The sequence below is a fragment of the Metopolophium dirhodum genome, chromosome 3 (assembly GCF_019925205.1).
Source record: "Metopolophium dirhodum isolate CAU chromosome 3, ASM1992520v1, whole genome shotgun sequence".
NCBI lineage: Eukaryota > Metazoa > Arthropoda > Insecta > Hemiptera > Aphididae > Metopolophium > Metopolophium dirhodum.
The window spans coordinates 12327257-12343172 of NC_083562.1; the positions used below are offsets into that span (position 1 = coordinate 12327257).

The following is a 15916-nucleotide window of genomic DNA, read 5'->3' on the forward strand; positions in this document are numbered from 1 at the left end:
TCAGGGGTGAGGGAGTTGATTTTTTAACATTTGAAAGTATTTATAATCTATATAATCTAATTTACAAAATAGTTTGTAATAATAATTCGCAACAATCATAGGTAAATCACTAAATTACTTAAATACAAGTATCATTATTTTTCCAAAATTATTAAATTTTACATATTTAATTTTTAGTTACTTATTGTTTCATAAAAATTAAAATAAACTGTTTATATAACTACCATATACAGTCACTGTATCATAATAAAATAACAAAAAAAGAAACAAGCTAATATCTTAAAATGTACTTCAATACAACCAAAATAGTTTATATACAAATTAAAAAAAAACAAGACTAAGAGGTAGCGATCGGCACTTCAGTCCCCGAAAGACTCTCTTTCATAAATATATATATATAAAGAGTTATACATTAGGCATACGACATGTCACTATTATTATATTCGTCGGCATTCATTTTCAGAACGAACTTACAACAAAAGGCCATGAAGTGATCGCGTTGAAATCGGAAATCCGAGATCTGTTGCAAAAGCTTGAATCAAAAGAACGTCGTATTGACGAAATTGAGGGTAGACGTCCAGAAAGGCGTGACAGCGACAATGTCGGTGACGGCAATTGCTGCGATGACCAATTGGCGGCAGACAAGCTGTGTTCACTCGTCGGACGACTCAACGAACAAGTAAGTTGTTAGATCATAAACGTTGGCTTTTACAACTCAAACAGAGCGCCGTGCGCTTTGAAGTTCACGACAATATTATTATTATTTATAATACCGACATTTTTACTACCTATATATAGTAACGTACGCCATGACGTATAGACAGTACTAATATCACCTAAATGAATATGTATAGTAATGTAATCGATTCGTTTTACGTATGTGCAGGTGGAAAACGAGTTGAGCAAATCGAACAAATTATTGTCCGGATGCTACAGTACCGAAGACCTGCATTCGCTGTTTCCGAAGAAGGACACGGAGGCGGATTCACCACTGGAGAGATTTAGAGAACTGGAACGGCACACGGCCAAATTGATCAGGGTGCTGAACGAGGAACGGAAGAACTGGGACCAGGAGAGGCTGAAGTGGTTCCAGGAGAAGGAGAAAGTGTTGTGTTACCAAAGGCAGCTTCAGATGAACTACGTGCAAATGTTCAGGAGGACGCAGGCGTTTGAGGCACAGATCGAGAACCTCACCGTCCAAATGAACGTGTGCTCGGACCACTGCACTAGTGGCAAAAACGCCGCTAGAAAAACGGGTGCCACCTCAGTGAAGACCATAAACGCCATTAAACTATAGGAAGATTTAGAAGGACTTGTTTTTATTAAAAGCCCATCACGTGGGAAGTTATATTATATTGTTGTGTGGAGTTTTTACCATTTATTATTAATATTATTATTATTATTATGATTTCTTATTATGTTTATATTTTTTTATTGTCTTTTATTTTCGACATTATATTATATCATATTGGTAAGTATGCTTTTCTGTATAGTAGCAACATATATTGTGAATACTTATTCGATAAGATACATCAATCATTTTGTGTTATTAAAAGTACAAGCTTTAACATGATTAGTACATTTTACAATTTACCTTTTTACAAGTATCATCAAAAATATTTTATTGTTATTCGTTTGTTATTTTAAACGTTCACGATTTGTTTTAATCATTCTGAAATTCGAGAAAAATTGAGTGTAATTTGAACTAGACACTAGCAATTAGGTATAAGTACCTAATTCTACTTATTGATTATTGATTAACAAAGGTTCTCAACGGAAAAAGTGTTCACAATGATTACAGTACGTTATGAATTCAATTAAATGGCACATAAGCATAACAATAGATGCTGTATAAATAATATCGTATCGAGAAAGAAACAGTGTTTGGAATTTAATTCGTTCCGTGCGAAAAAAAACGAACACGTTCAAGTACATCTTCTTAAAAAAAATGAAGACATTAATTTGATCCTTAATTTTCCTTTTAATTATTGTTTAATAAATATTTAAATAAAACTTTGAGAAGGCTTAAATAATTTTAAATAAGCTTTTTTGTGTATCATCTAAAGATTAAATAAATATATATTAAATAATATACAGAATTAGATAATCTATTCTAAAATACCTTAAGCTAAATCCAATATAATCACTGAGGCACCAGATTTAATAAAATCAAGCGGTTATGATGTGAAATATATTTTTAAAAAATTCTGATTGATATGGTTCGAGGGAAAATAAGCGAGAGTAGTTTCGCTCGTATTTAATGATACCGCAGAAAAATAAGGTTAATATAGCTTAAAATTTTAATTTTACTAGTAATCTATGCTACTAACTAGTAAGTATAATATTATGTAAGAAGGATATTTGTATTGAGATAAAAATACAATTGTAATGTAATTGTTAGCGAGCTGTTTTATTATGAGCAGGTCAAAAATTATGTTGCCTCCCCTCCCCTATCTGAAGTGACGCCCCTGAATTTAAATAGAATATTTGTTTTATTTATCTTATGATTTATTTAAAATACAATTAGGTGTATAAACATACTGAAATTTATATGAACCAAATATGAAAATTGTCCATCTTACACTAATGAACGAAATCAAAGATCATTCTAAACCAAGCAAGTTGATAGTTTTATTAGTTAAACTTAATATTATTTAATCTTAGGTACATAGGTACTTACAAGTTACATCATAACAAAAATAGAAATGGCCAATGGGTAATATAATTATAAAAAACAATGGTGTAGTAACTCATGTACATGCAAAATAGCATTAAAAAAATAATAAAATTATTATTCTATTCAAAATGTATCAATCATAATACCGGCAAAATTAATCAACCTTAGAAAATAGGTAGGTAATATTTAAAATAAATTATTGTGATTTATACCTAATTATTAAATTATTTTATAAATTTAACAATTTAAGGTAAAGTAGATATAACAGCTACATTTAAACTGTTTGTGGAGTTGTTAAACGCAGTAAACATATGCTGTAAAGGTTCAATTGACAATACATTCGAAAAAAGATCTGGCGTCCATCAAAATTGGAAATTCAACAAGGGTTTATCAACTACAAAAATGTAAGAAAAATTAAGTTTATGAAAGTTAATGGACATATTATAAAATGTGTATTTTCATAAAATTAAATAACTCAACTCATTTTTATAAGTAGGTGCCTATCATTTTTCAGGATGTTTCATAACTACGTGAAGTAGATGATGCAAAGCGAGAAAAAAAAAGTCAATTAACCAGACAGTGCATTGTGTTATGTTGGCCCAGGACTAATTATTCAAGACTGATTGCCGATTGCGAGTATTGTTGATTGTGTTGTGATAAACCATTATTTTTAAAATTAGAGAGTGCTCTAAAAGCAGTAGACGTATATTATAAATCATTTTTTGCCCTACACCTTGATTACTCTACTGAAAGTGGTCAATTTCAGCAATTACAACAAATACAACAATATTTTTTTGGTACTTATGGGTTATCGCCATTAGGCATAAGCCTTAGTTGTCGAAGAAAAAATGAATAATTTCAAGACCAATAAAAAAAAGGTGGATAAGTGGATGTCGCTCTGCTGTACAGTAGGTTACAAGTGGTTCACTGTAATGGATGGTGTTAAATTTGAATTCAATGATATAATATCATTGAATAAGAAAAACGATTCTGAGCGAAAACGGTCAGTCAGCCTATGATATTACCAATTATATTTGATGATATTATTGTGAATAAAGTAATTTATATATAACCTATTTACGTGGAGCCTTATTTTAAATTTTCAATCCTTAGCCATAAAAGTTAAACATTTTATACATTTTTAACTACAAAATAATTAATAAATTATAAATTTGATAAATGTTGTCAACATTTGAACTTTAAATGCTTATAAAAAAAAATTGTGCCTATGTATTTTTAATATTTTTCAACTGCTATTAGAACGATATATGAGGAGCCTTATATTAAATTTTCACGCTTTTTTACCCAACAAATAAAATTTTATTGATATTTATAGAAAAAAAAACTAAAAAAAATGAAAACTGACAATGTCCGTAAACAGCTCAAAAAGAGTCAAAATATTTTCAACATTTTATGGTGTATAGAAAATGCTAATATAAACATTCAGTGAAATTTTCAAGTATTTACAGTCATTCGTTTTTTAATTACAATAAAATAAGAAAATTGTTACATGAGAAATCGAGTGAATATCAAATGTTGTAAAAATATAAATTTCAGACGTTCATAAAAATTTAATTTAAGTTTCTTGTAGACATTTTTTTTTTGATAAAGGTAGACAAACTTATGAGTAATCTTATATTACATTTTCAAATCTTAGATTTAAAAAGAAAAGTTTTTATGAATTCTCAACTCAAAATAATTCGTTATTTTTCGTGATTTTTCCGTATTATGTCAAAATTTAAACTTTAAATGCTTATGAATAAAAACTGTGACTAAGGATTTTTAATTTTTTTCACCTGCCTTTGAAACAATAACCTAGGAGCCTTCTATTAAATTTTCAAGCTTTTTTACTCAACAGATAAAATTTTATTGATATTTATAGAAAAAAAAACTAAAAAAATTTTATGGTGTATAGAAAATGCTAATATAAACATTCAGTCAAAATGTCATGTCCCTACGGTCATTTGTTTTAGAGTTACACCAAAAACCAAAACCGATTTTCTCAAAAACAGATTTTGCGCAAAAATTCCCGTTTTTCCTTAATATTTCTTTTGTTTTTCACGTCGCTTTTGAAAACTACTGGGATTTTTACTTTTGACCCCCTAAAGTACCAACTAGATTCACTTTCCTATCAGAAAAGTTACTGTTGAAGAAAATCCAAGCACTTTTACTGTCCTAAAAGGTGATGACAGACACAAAATTTAAAAAAAATAAAAGAAAATAAAAAAAAAACACACATCATTGTAAAATCGCTTCGCTCAGAATCTAAAAAACAACTGTAAATACTTAATAAATATCTATTATAGTAGTTGTATAATTTAATTTATATTCTTGTGTATTTCTATATAAGCATATATATTTTTTGTACTTAATACAATTATTACTGAATTCAAGCAATATATAAATTATAATTCAACATAATATATATAACAACATGACATGCTTTATTTGTTTGGATGAACTCTCTACATTTTTAGATTTTATAAAAGGTTTAAGATTTTTCATTCTTTTGATAATGTAACAGATTCATATGTGTGATGTGTCGAACCATTATGTGTTAGGAGATTTAGTACTATGAATTCATATGGGAAACATATGAAAAGTCACTTCAATTTTTTTACACATACCAAAGTTGAAGAAGATAATGTAAATGTCCCCCCAGAAATGAATGAGTTTAATAATGTACACTTAAATAACATAAGTGAAAAGGATTAGGGTACTGAAAGATCTGAAAATGTTTTGGATGAATATAAAAAAAATGTATCTTTTAAACAAATACATTTTCATAAAAATGGTAAATTCGTTAATAGGTAATACCAAGAAATAAGGTTCAATCTTTAATAAATTACATCAATTTAATGAATATTTTAAAAAATTAAGTTCTTTTAAATCTGAAAAAGTCTAGTTGTATGTCAAATACATCATCAATGTAAGATGCTGTAATAATCAAATTAATAATTAAAGTCTGAACTCATGCATTTTAATATATTAGAAGAACTGGGTGTTTTCATTTGACCTAAAAAAAATCCAATTGGAAATATAATTGTAAATGAGGTAAAAGACAATAGCAAAATCTTAAAATCTGTAGAAGTTAATACTTATTCTATACCGCTAAATTATTTTTTAAAATTTTTTAAAAAACGTATACCAAATAGTTACTTTATACTAATAAAAAATATATAATAAGTAATTTTCCTCAAAGTTGGGCAAAAAAAAATAATAAATCAACCTACTAAAAGTGTATCATATTTTTCGTATTTTGATTACTATGAGATTATTCCCTTTAGGGACACATTCCGGTCTAAGAGAGTTAAGACCTATATAATTATATAAATATCTTTTATCTCATGTTTACCACCAGAATTTAGTTCTTCATTAAACAATATTTTTCTTGCACTATTATTTAATTCATTAGAACGTAAAAAGTTTGGAAATAATATGACATTTAGGAAATTTATTTCAGATATTAATTCTTTAAAAAATCAAGGTGTATATTTCTTGGTAGACATTAAAAGACAAATTGTTTATTTTAGTTTGGCTTTAATTTTAATTTCAAATTTGGAAGGAATTAGATTTATCAACAGAGAAAAGGTCACACGTGGCCATTCTGCCTCTGCCTACCCATCATCTAGGACCTAGGTTATAGACTACACTAAAAATGGTCCTACGTACTTACGAGGTGTATATAAATATTATACACCTGACAAATTAAATAACTCTTGTTCTATTCAATATTTTAAATTATATATAGGTAACTTATAGATGATTGCGTTACAAGTACAATAGATATAAGATTTTTATTTTTTATTTTTAATATTGAAAGTAAAAATTTAAAATAGTCAATTTGTAAAACTAATTTTTAGAAAAATGTAGATTGTTAAAACGAAATAAATGTAATAATTTTTTTCAAAATATTCTTTTAAAGGTTTTCAGACATACCCAGGTACATCTTAAATTATTTATTATCAATATAATTTACATCATTTTTATCATATGTTTAACTAGTATCAATCTTTCATTAATCATTTGTCAGGTCAGGTCAGGTCTTACACCTTATGTATACATTTTTTTACATACTTCACACAAACCTAATGTGTTGCCCGGCGTATTGTATAGGCAAAATAGGTACATTACTGCAGTGTTCAATAATTTAGTTCACAGTCTCGGTTATTTAAACGGTAAGTCGCATGTTTGTAACTATATTGGTTATGGATCATCGTGAGTCCATGATCCAATTCAGTCCACATTATACTCGCACCAGGGTATTGCCCGCGTATGCAGCAGAATCTCTAGCTATCTCATACGCCTTATCGCAGCTGACTGCAGGTAAGTCTATCGTCATTCGTCGACGTATAATACAAATACAGTGTTATACACTACATAACGATACACGTACATTGTTATTTGTAATTATAACATTTTATCGTGTATAGAAAATGCTAATATAAACAAGCAGTGAAAAAGTATCTACAGTCATTTGTTTTAGAGTTACACCAAAAACCAAAACCGATTAAGCGTAAAAATTCCCAGGTTTCCTTAATTTTAGATTCTGAGTGGAACGATGAATGTATAGATTTTACAATCATGTGTGTTTTTTTTTTTATTTTTATTTTTGTGTCTGTCATCACTTTTAGGGCAGTAAAAATGCTTAGATTTTCTTCAACAGTATCTTTTCTGATAGGAAAGTGAATCTAGTTGGTACTTTGGGGGGTCAAAAGTAAAAATTTCCTAGTAGTTTTCAAAAGCGCCGTGAAAAACAAAAGAAAAGTAAAAGAAAAACGGGAATTTTTACGGAAAATCTGTTTTTAAGAAAATTGATTTTGGTTTTTGATGCAACTCTTAAACAAATGACCGTAGGTACATGCAATTTTGACTGAATGTTTATATTAGCATTTTCTATAAACCAGTTTCTATTCTATCTACAGTTTTTAAAATAATTTGACTCTTTTTGAGTTGTTTACGGATATTGTCAGTTTTCAATTTTTTTTAGTTTTTTTCTATAAATTTCAATAAAATTTTATTGGTAGGTTAAAAAAATTAAAAAATTTAATAGAAGGCTCCTAGTATATTGTTTTTAAGGCAGACGAAAAAAATTAAAAATCCATAGTCACAAAAAATGACGAAAATTTAGAAATTATTTTGAGTTAGAAATTCATAAAAAATTTTATTTTAAAATATAATACAAGATTCTTCATAAGTTTGTCTACCTTTACCAAAAAAAAAAAAGTCAAATTAAATTTTTATGAGCGTTTGAAATTCATATTTTTACAACATTTGATATTCACTTAATTTCTCATGTAACGATTTTCTTATTTTATTGTAATTAAAAAACGAATGACTGTAGGTACTTGAAAATTTCACTGAATGTTTATATTAGCATTACACCATACAATTTTTAAAATAATTTGACTCTTTTTGAGCTGTTTACGGACATTGTCAGTTTTCTATTTTTTTAGTTTTTTTTTTCTATAAATATCTATAAATTCTATGTATGCACAATTTTCTTTTATTAGCATTTAAAGTTCAAATTTTGACAAAATTTATCAAATTTAAAATTTAATAATTATTTTGTATTTAAAAAATTCATGACAATGAAGAATGACCCACCTAGATGCGTACTGTACAGCAGAGCGGTGCTCACCTACCCACTTTTTAATTTTAATTATTTTAGTGTTTTATTATTTTTATGTTTTATAGGGCATATTATTAAGCATATTTTAACATTTTATAGGACATATACTTCAGGTTTCTAGTGGATTAAAGTCTACCCTTTAGTAATTAGTAAATAGTAATTAATAAACATAAATAATATATTGTGTAGAATAGATTTTCAATAAAAATATTATTATCTTCACCAAATTTAAACAAAATACTCGGTTGATATCTAGAAAATCGGTTCTCAAACTTTTCATATCCGTGTACCCACCACTTGCACAGTTTGAAAATATTCATGTAGGTACCAACATGTATCGATATTCGATTTATATTGTATTATATAGTATGTAGTATAGAGATTAAAAGATTATTATATTATCTTAAATATGGCTACGATTACAAAATATGATCTCCACGCAATCGATATATTTAAAACTTGATAATATCAAATAAATTAAATGGCAAATAACATCTAATATAAATAAAGATTAATTCAATTTGTTTTTATAAAGAGGAATTTTTTCGCGTATCACAGTTTGAGAAACGCTGATCTAAAATTGTATTCTTTTTTTTTATTCTCTGAGCATTTGAATTTACAAGAGTTGCCAAGATATTCACTTTCGTTAAAAATGTGTGGAAAATAATCCAATGAATAATTGATAAAAACATTTTAATGCCATTATAGTTAAAATTACTAAAAAGAATAAGAACATACCTACTAAATATATTTATATAATATGTACATAATTAATTTTTGCAGTGGCGTGCCCAGGGAGGAAGTTAGGGGTTATATCCTCCCCATTGACCCATAAATTCCATTATTTGTGTCTTTGGTACTACCCCCACAAGGCATTTAAATGTATTATTACGTATGACCTCCCCCGGCACGCCACTGTTGTTTTGATTGTTTATTTGTTTTTTTGGCTGCATGTTACTTGCGTCCCAAAAAAAGATATATTTTTCAGGTATTAAATTTTACCGGTAACTTGCGTCCCGTTTGTGGGACGCAAGTCGGCTATATAATTATTATCGATATTATCTAATAAAATCACTAAAATCGATAATATCGTGTCATTAAAATCGATAGTTCATAAACCTTAATAATTAGGTACCTACCTAATAAATAAATAACTATTATATTAATAACTTATGTGGGTATTAATTTATGTGAAGAAGTCAAAAGGTATGGGAACATGTATACATAGGTAATACAACTTATTGGTTGTTACTTGTTAGATTCGATAAGATATAGCAATTACGTCGATAATCTTTTGTATTTTACTCGTACAAATTATATTTTCACATATTACATTTATTCAGTACAATTCGTCTTGTTAGACCAATAGTTGCTTCTGCAAAAATACCACTCATCAATAAAAAAAAAAAAAAGTTAATTTAATAGTTAAATAGTTAAATTTTTTTAAGCTATGGAAAAAATGTGTATTTCTAAATTGGTTTTTATATAATTGATGGTTATAAGTTTGGATATCATGACAAAATGTAAAACATGAATTTTTTTTATTTAAATTTTGATATCGATAAATCGATATTTTCGGGACGCAATTAGGTTATAAAAAAAGGTACACCGGGACGCAAATAGACTATGACCTTTTTTCGAACCTTTTTTTGCGGGACGCAACTCACCTACTGATAATAATTTCGGACGCAAGTAGTATGCTCCCGTTTTTTTTGTGGAGTGAGGAGATACTGGGTAAAATACTGAATGGCATTGTATGAATGAGCTTGAGATCCCCTAACCATAAGCACAATATACCATCTTAATACCACCTTAAACAGTTATACCTTAATAGATTAATATTACTACAAGTTATAAGTTTAGTTCAAGGTTTATGCATAAATAAAAAATGCAATTCAAATGGTTTTCCGCGCATTTATTTTCTGATAATTTTATTCTTTATTCCAAGACCATTATGTGCGAATGAACATTTGAATTTAGCCATGGAATGGACAACCTCAAGTCGGTCACCGGGTAGAAATTCGCTAGCCCAGTATGAAAAATGCACCGGGATGACGTTTGGACCATATCATTTACATGGTTCATTATCCCGGTGCGGTAAATGTAACCACACTGTCAAAACGTTGTTATTGTTATTATGTGGTCAAAAGTTGAATATAATATTCAACTATGCGGTATCGTTTGGTAACTGTGGTAACCGTGATTATTTTACACGACACGGTGTAGTGTGAACCCGGCTTAACTACTCTTATCACTCCGGGAGAACTGGCCCTGTATTACTCCTATTTTTCTATCCGTTTTCTTGTGATTCGTTGTTTTGAAATTTTGAATGTTTTGATACTCATTACTCAATACTCATGGTTCTTTCGACTGTTTTTACTTTATTAAACCTAATACGATTTTTGACTTCTGTGTTATAATTTTTGGCTCCGTCTAAATCCCGCTGCTTACTCCTAACAATGGCATCTGGGTCTGAGTCTCTGAAGCAAAATCCCACAGATCCTGAGTCTGAGTCTCTGAAGCAAAAGCCCACAGGTTCTGGGTCTGAGTCTCCGAAGCAAAAGCCCATAGGTTCTGGGTCTGAGTCTCCGAAACAAAAGCCCACAGATCCTGAGTCTGAGTCTCTGAAGCAAAAGCCCACAGGTTCTGGGTCTGAGTCTCCGAAGCAAAAGCCCACAAGTTCTGGGTCTGAGTCTCCAAAGCAAAAGCCCACAGGTTCTAAGTCTGAGTATCTGAAGCGAAAGCCCATAGGTCTTGTGGCTGAGTCTCTGAAGCGAAAGCTCACCGGTCCTGGATCAGAGTCTCTGAAGCGAATGCCCTCAGGTTCTGGTTCTGAGTCTTGGAACCGAAAGCCCACAGGTCCTGGCTCTGAGTTTCGGAAGCGAAAGCCCACAGGTCCTGGATCTGAGTCTCGGAAGCGACAGCCCACAGGTCCGCAGGGTTATAACGACGCTGTGTGGAAATTCACAAAAGGAACGGTGGACAAAAAGTTGGAGAAGTCTGAACCTTACAGAATATTTATGACTCCGATATCTTGTGATCCAGGAACACACACTGAAGAATCAACACTGTCGTTTGCAGGTGTGTATACAGTATATACTAGGTAGGTACTGCATATTGCAGAAGACAACTTAGGGCCAGTATTACCATCTCTGGCTAAATTTAATGGATACAAAGGGCCAATATAGTAAATTTTAATCTCCGGTTAAATTTAATGAACTCCTAACCAGCGGAATCCAGCTGGCAATAAAATTTGTTATGTAAATAATTGTAATACTAGCCCTTAGATACTATCACTTAATACAATAATAGAATTTAAGCTGTTAATAATGTTGGTTGTCAACCGCAATACACAAAATCAAATATTTAACTTTTATTATTATTTGTTTCAGAGCTCTTAGACAAAAGTCTCGGTGATTTGACCGAATCACTTCACTTAAACTTCATGGTCGAGCTCGGCTGGCTCTTTGCTCAATATTTTATAACTGATCAAAGGTAATATGATAATAAGTTTAAATAATTATAATAAAAAGAAAATAGAAAAAATAAGCCTTAATGTCAATTTTTATAGAGAAGTAATAGTATTTGCTAATAGATTTTTAATGCTATTTTCTCATTGATATGCTGTAAATTTGATTGAATTTCTATTTTTAAAAAATCTTGTACTTTGAATGAATAAAAAAAAATGTTAATGAATAGATAAGAAATTAAGAAATATACCCTTATTCAGTTATTCATTGCATTCAATAATTTGTCTTCGTACAAGTTTATTTTATATTTTTATTAATTTATTAAAGGTTCCAAACAAATTTAAATTTATTAAATCCTATTAATAACTAATGTGTTACATATTTTAGCTTAGGTTGCTAATGATCTATATTTTAGAGTTTAGGATATTGAATCAAAATGTATTTTATGACCTTAAAATTCATAAATGCATCTCAATGGCTTTGGAATGAAAATTTAAAAAAAAATTATTACAGATAGGTACGTTCTATTTTTTACATGAAATTTCCAAAAATTGATTAATTATAATTGAACTTTATAGATAGCAGCACATAATTTATAATAGGTATTTTAGTGTTTCATAGTAATTTTATCACATTAGACACAAATAAAAATTAATTAGTAGGAAAAACTACTTGCTCTTTTTGGCAGTGCTTTTAGAAAACATATAATATTATATAATCCTACAAACTAAGGGTTATGGAATAATTCCATGCTTATATTACTTAAAATAATACATTTTCAAAATAAAAAATGTTTGTACAGTATAGTTCTAATTAAAGGTAATTCTTTTTTTTTAATAATCAGATTGTACATTAACATATTTATGTTTTTCAGAGGGAAAAATATGACACTTTTATATGAACGTTGTAATGAAGATATAGATGAGTTACATAAAAAGAAGAAATTACTAAATGTTAGACATAAAAAAATTATTAATAAAAATGCTTTTGGTCATCAACATAGGTCAGTTACAACAATTGTTATCTCGTATAAAACCATTGAATACTTTTAATTTTGTTGTATTGAACATTTTAGTAAAGTATCAATGTTTGCTTATGCCGATGGTAGTTTACGAGTAGTAGTTATGTCGGCAAATTTGTGTGAAGATGATTGGACCAAATATGCTCAAGGGTAAGAATAATTACTGTTGTTTTGTTTTTGATTGAATCATTTTATATTTTAGGATTTGGGTGAGCCCAAAATTTCCATTGAAAGAGGAGGATAATAAGTCAGATGGTAATTCTAAAACTGATTTTAAAATAGATATTTTGCGATATTTAAATTCTTTTAGGGAACCATCATTAGTTCCTTGGATAAAAAAAATTGAAAAAGTCGATTTCAGTCAAGCAAAGTAAGAGCATATTAAAAATCATAGTTAGAACCAAAAATACTAAAATCTTTTTGTTGTGTAGTGTGTTTTTCATACCTAGTGTTCCAGGGAAGCACACAGAACCACTGTGGGGTCATTTATATTTAAAAAATATTTTGAAAAAACATGCTTGTCTACCATTTTGTGTACCATCAGAATGGCCTATAATAGCTCAATGTTCTTCTTTGGGGTCTTTGGGTACCACAGACGAAGAATGGTTGAAATCAGAGTTTGTCGAAAGTCTATCCGCTTCTACCTATTGTGATGATACTAATACAGACAATGATCCTATTCCCTTCAACTTGGTTAGAGGAACAATAATTTTAGCATTTAACCTCTAAATAATGAATTGTACTTTCTAGATCTTCCCATCCGTGAACAATGTTTTGAATAGTTGGGATGGAGCTTTAGGTGGTATCTGTTTGCCTTACAATAAGATTTTACATGAAAAACAATTGTGGCTTAAAAAATACATGTGGTAAATATTTTTTAATATCTTGAAAAATGTAAGCATTCTTACACATAGTTTCTATGTTGATTGTTGATACATTTTTTTACAGCTTGTGGATGTGTCATTCACGAAAGCGAACAAAGGCCATGCCTCATATAAAAACCTATTGCAGAATTTCACCATGTTTGACAGAAATGTCTTGGTTTTTGATGGGTAGCGCTAATTTATCAAAAGCTGCTTGGGGCAGAAAACTTAAGTCTGATGAACAGAGTAACTTCATAATGGCACACGAGGCTGGAGTTTTGTTCTTACCTCAATTTTTGGTAGTTATATATTTGTAATCTGTTAAATTTTCTTTTGTTCTAAACATTGTTTTTTTATTTTTTTCGCAGATTGGATCAGATACATTTCCTATAGATGAAACCGAACCAAATAAATTCCCATATTTTAGTTTACCTTTTGACTTGCCATTAGCTGGATACTCGGACACTGACCAACCTTGGACTATAAGTACTAAGTAGGTAGATTAGGAATTAAATTTAACATTTGTATGTAATAAAATAATATAGGTATACTTTTTTTATGTTTTAATTTACCTTGTAATGTTAAAATAATTTTTAATTTATATTCACTTAAGAACAGGTTTTCAATATAATATTATTATTTATAGATATTTTAATTTAATTGTATGTAATTTTAAAATACAACAGTTTCCTAAATACTGTATACTTTTGTTTGATTTTATTTAATTCATTAACAATATTATTGTAATGCTATTTATTATTTCAATATTTGTTAATAATAGCTAATTATTAATTAATATCAAAAATATAATGTTTTACTCAAATGCAATAAATTGATGGTGGCAATCAATTCATTTGGTGGAAAATTAAAAAATGTTATATGTATATGAAAAAGGAGCACAAGTTTGTGATAAAAAATAATAATGTGGTTTAAACATAGAACTACATACAATTTCACCAAACCTCAAAAATAAGTCCATAATAGTTTTAATATTTAATTTTAGTTTTGACATTTTGTTATGGTTGTAACAATTTTTTATTAAATGTAATTATAATAAAAAATGTATTTTCTGTACAACAAGCAACTAATAAGTAAATAAATAGTTATGTAGATACCCAACAATACAAATTAAGTCAAGTGTAAGTCATGAATAAATCACTTATTTAGTCATAGTGTAAGCCAGGTGCGTACACAAAAAAAATCAGGGGAGGGGTTTATAGTAGTATTTAGGGTGGGGGGTTCGTTCATAGTCTATATTATATATAAATAAATTATACAACTATTAATTTTCGGAAGGAGGGGGTTTGAACCCTTAAAACCCCCTGCATACGCACCTGGTGTAAGCTATACTTGGTTTAACTATTAAAAAAAAAAAGTGATACTTATAGTCAATTTGGCAACATTTTTAACATTAGAAATTAACTTAAAAATGCTATTTATTGAAAGGTACCTATATAAGCATACTCACTAAGACATATATTTCAGACTTCAGTATTTAAAAATAAATGTCTAAAAACTAAAATGTATTCAACATCTGAGATACTGAAATGTGCGGTTTTATTTTTGTATTTTTTTTACTTACAAAATATTAATTTGATTTGATTAAACATAAAAATGAAAATTATAACTTTTAATAAATGTGGTGACTATTTTATGTTATTATATATTTATCTTAAACCATGTTCGCGGTCAAAACATAAGGCACTTATCTTACCCCCGCATAATTGCATAAGCCAAGTGAGCAGTCGTGGGCAAGACGTGGTTGTCTGTAATAAGCAACGGCAATTTTTTATATGAATTACCTACTATACCTAGGTGCTTTTTTGTAACAAATGTGTTTAGTCGTTTATTATTAAAATAATAAGTATTTAAAAATACACGTTAATTAGAAACAATTTATGATGATCATTTGCCACGTATTTACCAGGCAGGTAGGTACAGTGGCGTAGCCAGGAATTTTGTATGGGCGGGGCTAAGTATACAAATACAATATGTCTTTTATTTACACTTTTTATTTTTTTATTAATCTTGATAAAATTCTAAGATCAACACGGTCAATAGGGGGGGGCTATAGCCCCCTTAGCCACCCCCTGGCTACGCTACTGGGTAGGTACTATAATAAAATAAAAATAATTATATAAAGGGGCTGACATATGCAACTTATGTACACAATATTTGATAGACATCCACCTGTGACCACCACATTTTTCGTGTGAACTAGGTAGTTGGTACCTATATCATCAGCGACTCTTA

At 29.0% G+C, this 15916-nt stretch overlaps 2 protein-coding genes and 1 long non-coding RNA gene across 3 annotated transcripts in view; all 3 read left to right on the forward strand.

Moving 5' to 3' along the window:
* LOC132941778 (leucine zipper putative tumor suppressor 2 homolog) overlaps nt 1-1576 on the forward strand; it is a 46316-nt gene extending 44740 nt beyond the window's left edge. The window contains exons 7-8 of the mRNA XM_061009946.1: nt 464-679; nt 887-1576. Of these exons, the coding sequence (XP_060865929.1) occupies nt 464-679; nt 887-1297 (627 nt within the window). The 3' untranslated portion in view covers nt 1298-1576. The remainder of the gene's footprint in view (nt 1-463; nt 680-886) is intronic.
* Nucleotides 1577-2759: 1183 nt separating this feature from the next.
* On the forward strand, nt 2760-3753 carry LOC132942083 (uncharacterized). Its single transcript, XR_009664225.1, has 2 exons — nt 2760-3081; nt 3192-3753. It is a non-coding gene; the product is annotated as an uncharacterized LOC132942083 (long non-coding RNA).
* A 6806-nt stretch (nt 3754-10559) lies between these two features.
* LOC132940765 (probable tyrosyl-DNA phosphodiesterase) lies at nt 10560-14795 on the forward strand. Its single transcript, XM_061008503.1, has 9 exons — nt 10560-11390; nt 11702-11804; nt 12654-12782; nt 12855-12950; nt 13003-13170; nt 13232-13493; nt 13551-13666; nt 13749-13962; nt 14032-14795. Exons 1-9 carry the CDS (start codon nt 10769-10771, stop codon nt 14158-14160), a joined length of 1839 nt encoding a protein of 612 aa, XP_060864486.1. The 5' UTR covers nt 10560-10768; the 3' UTR covers nt 14161-14795.
* Nucleotides 14796-15916: the final 1121 nt, after the last annotated feature.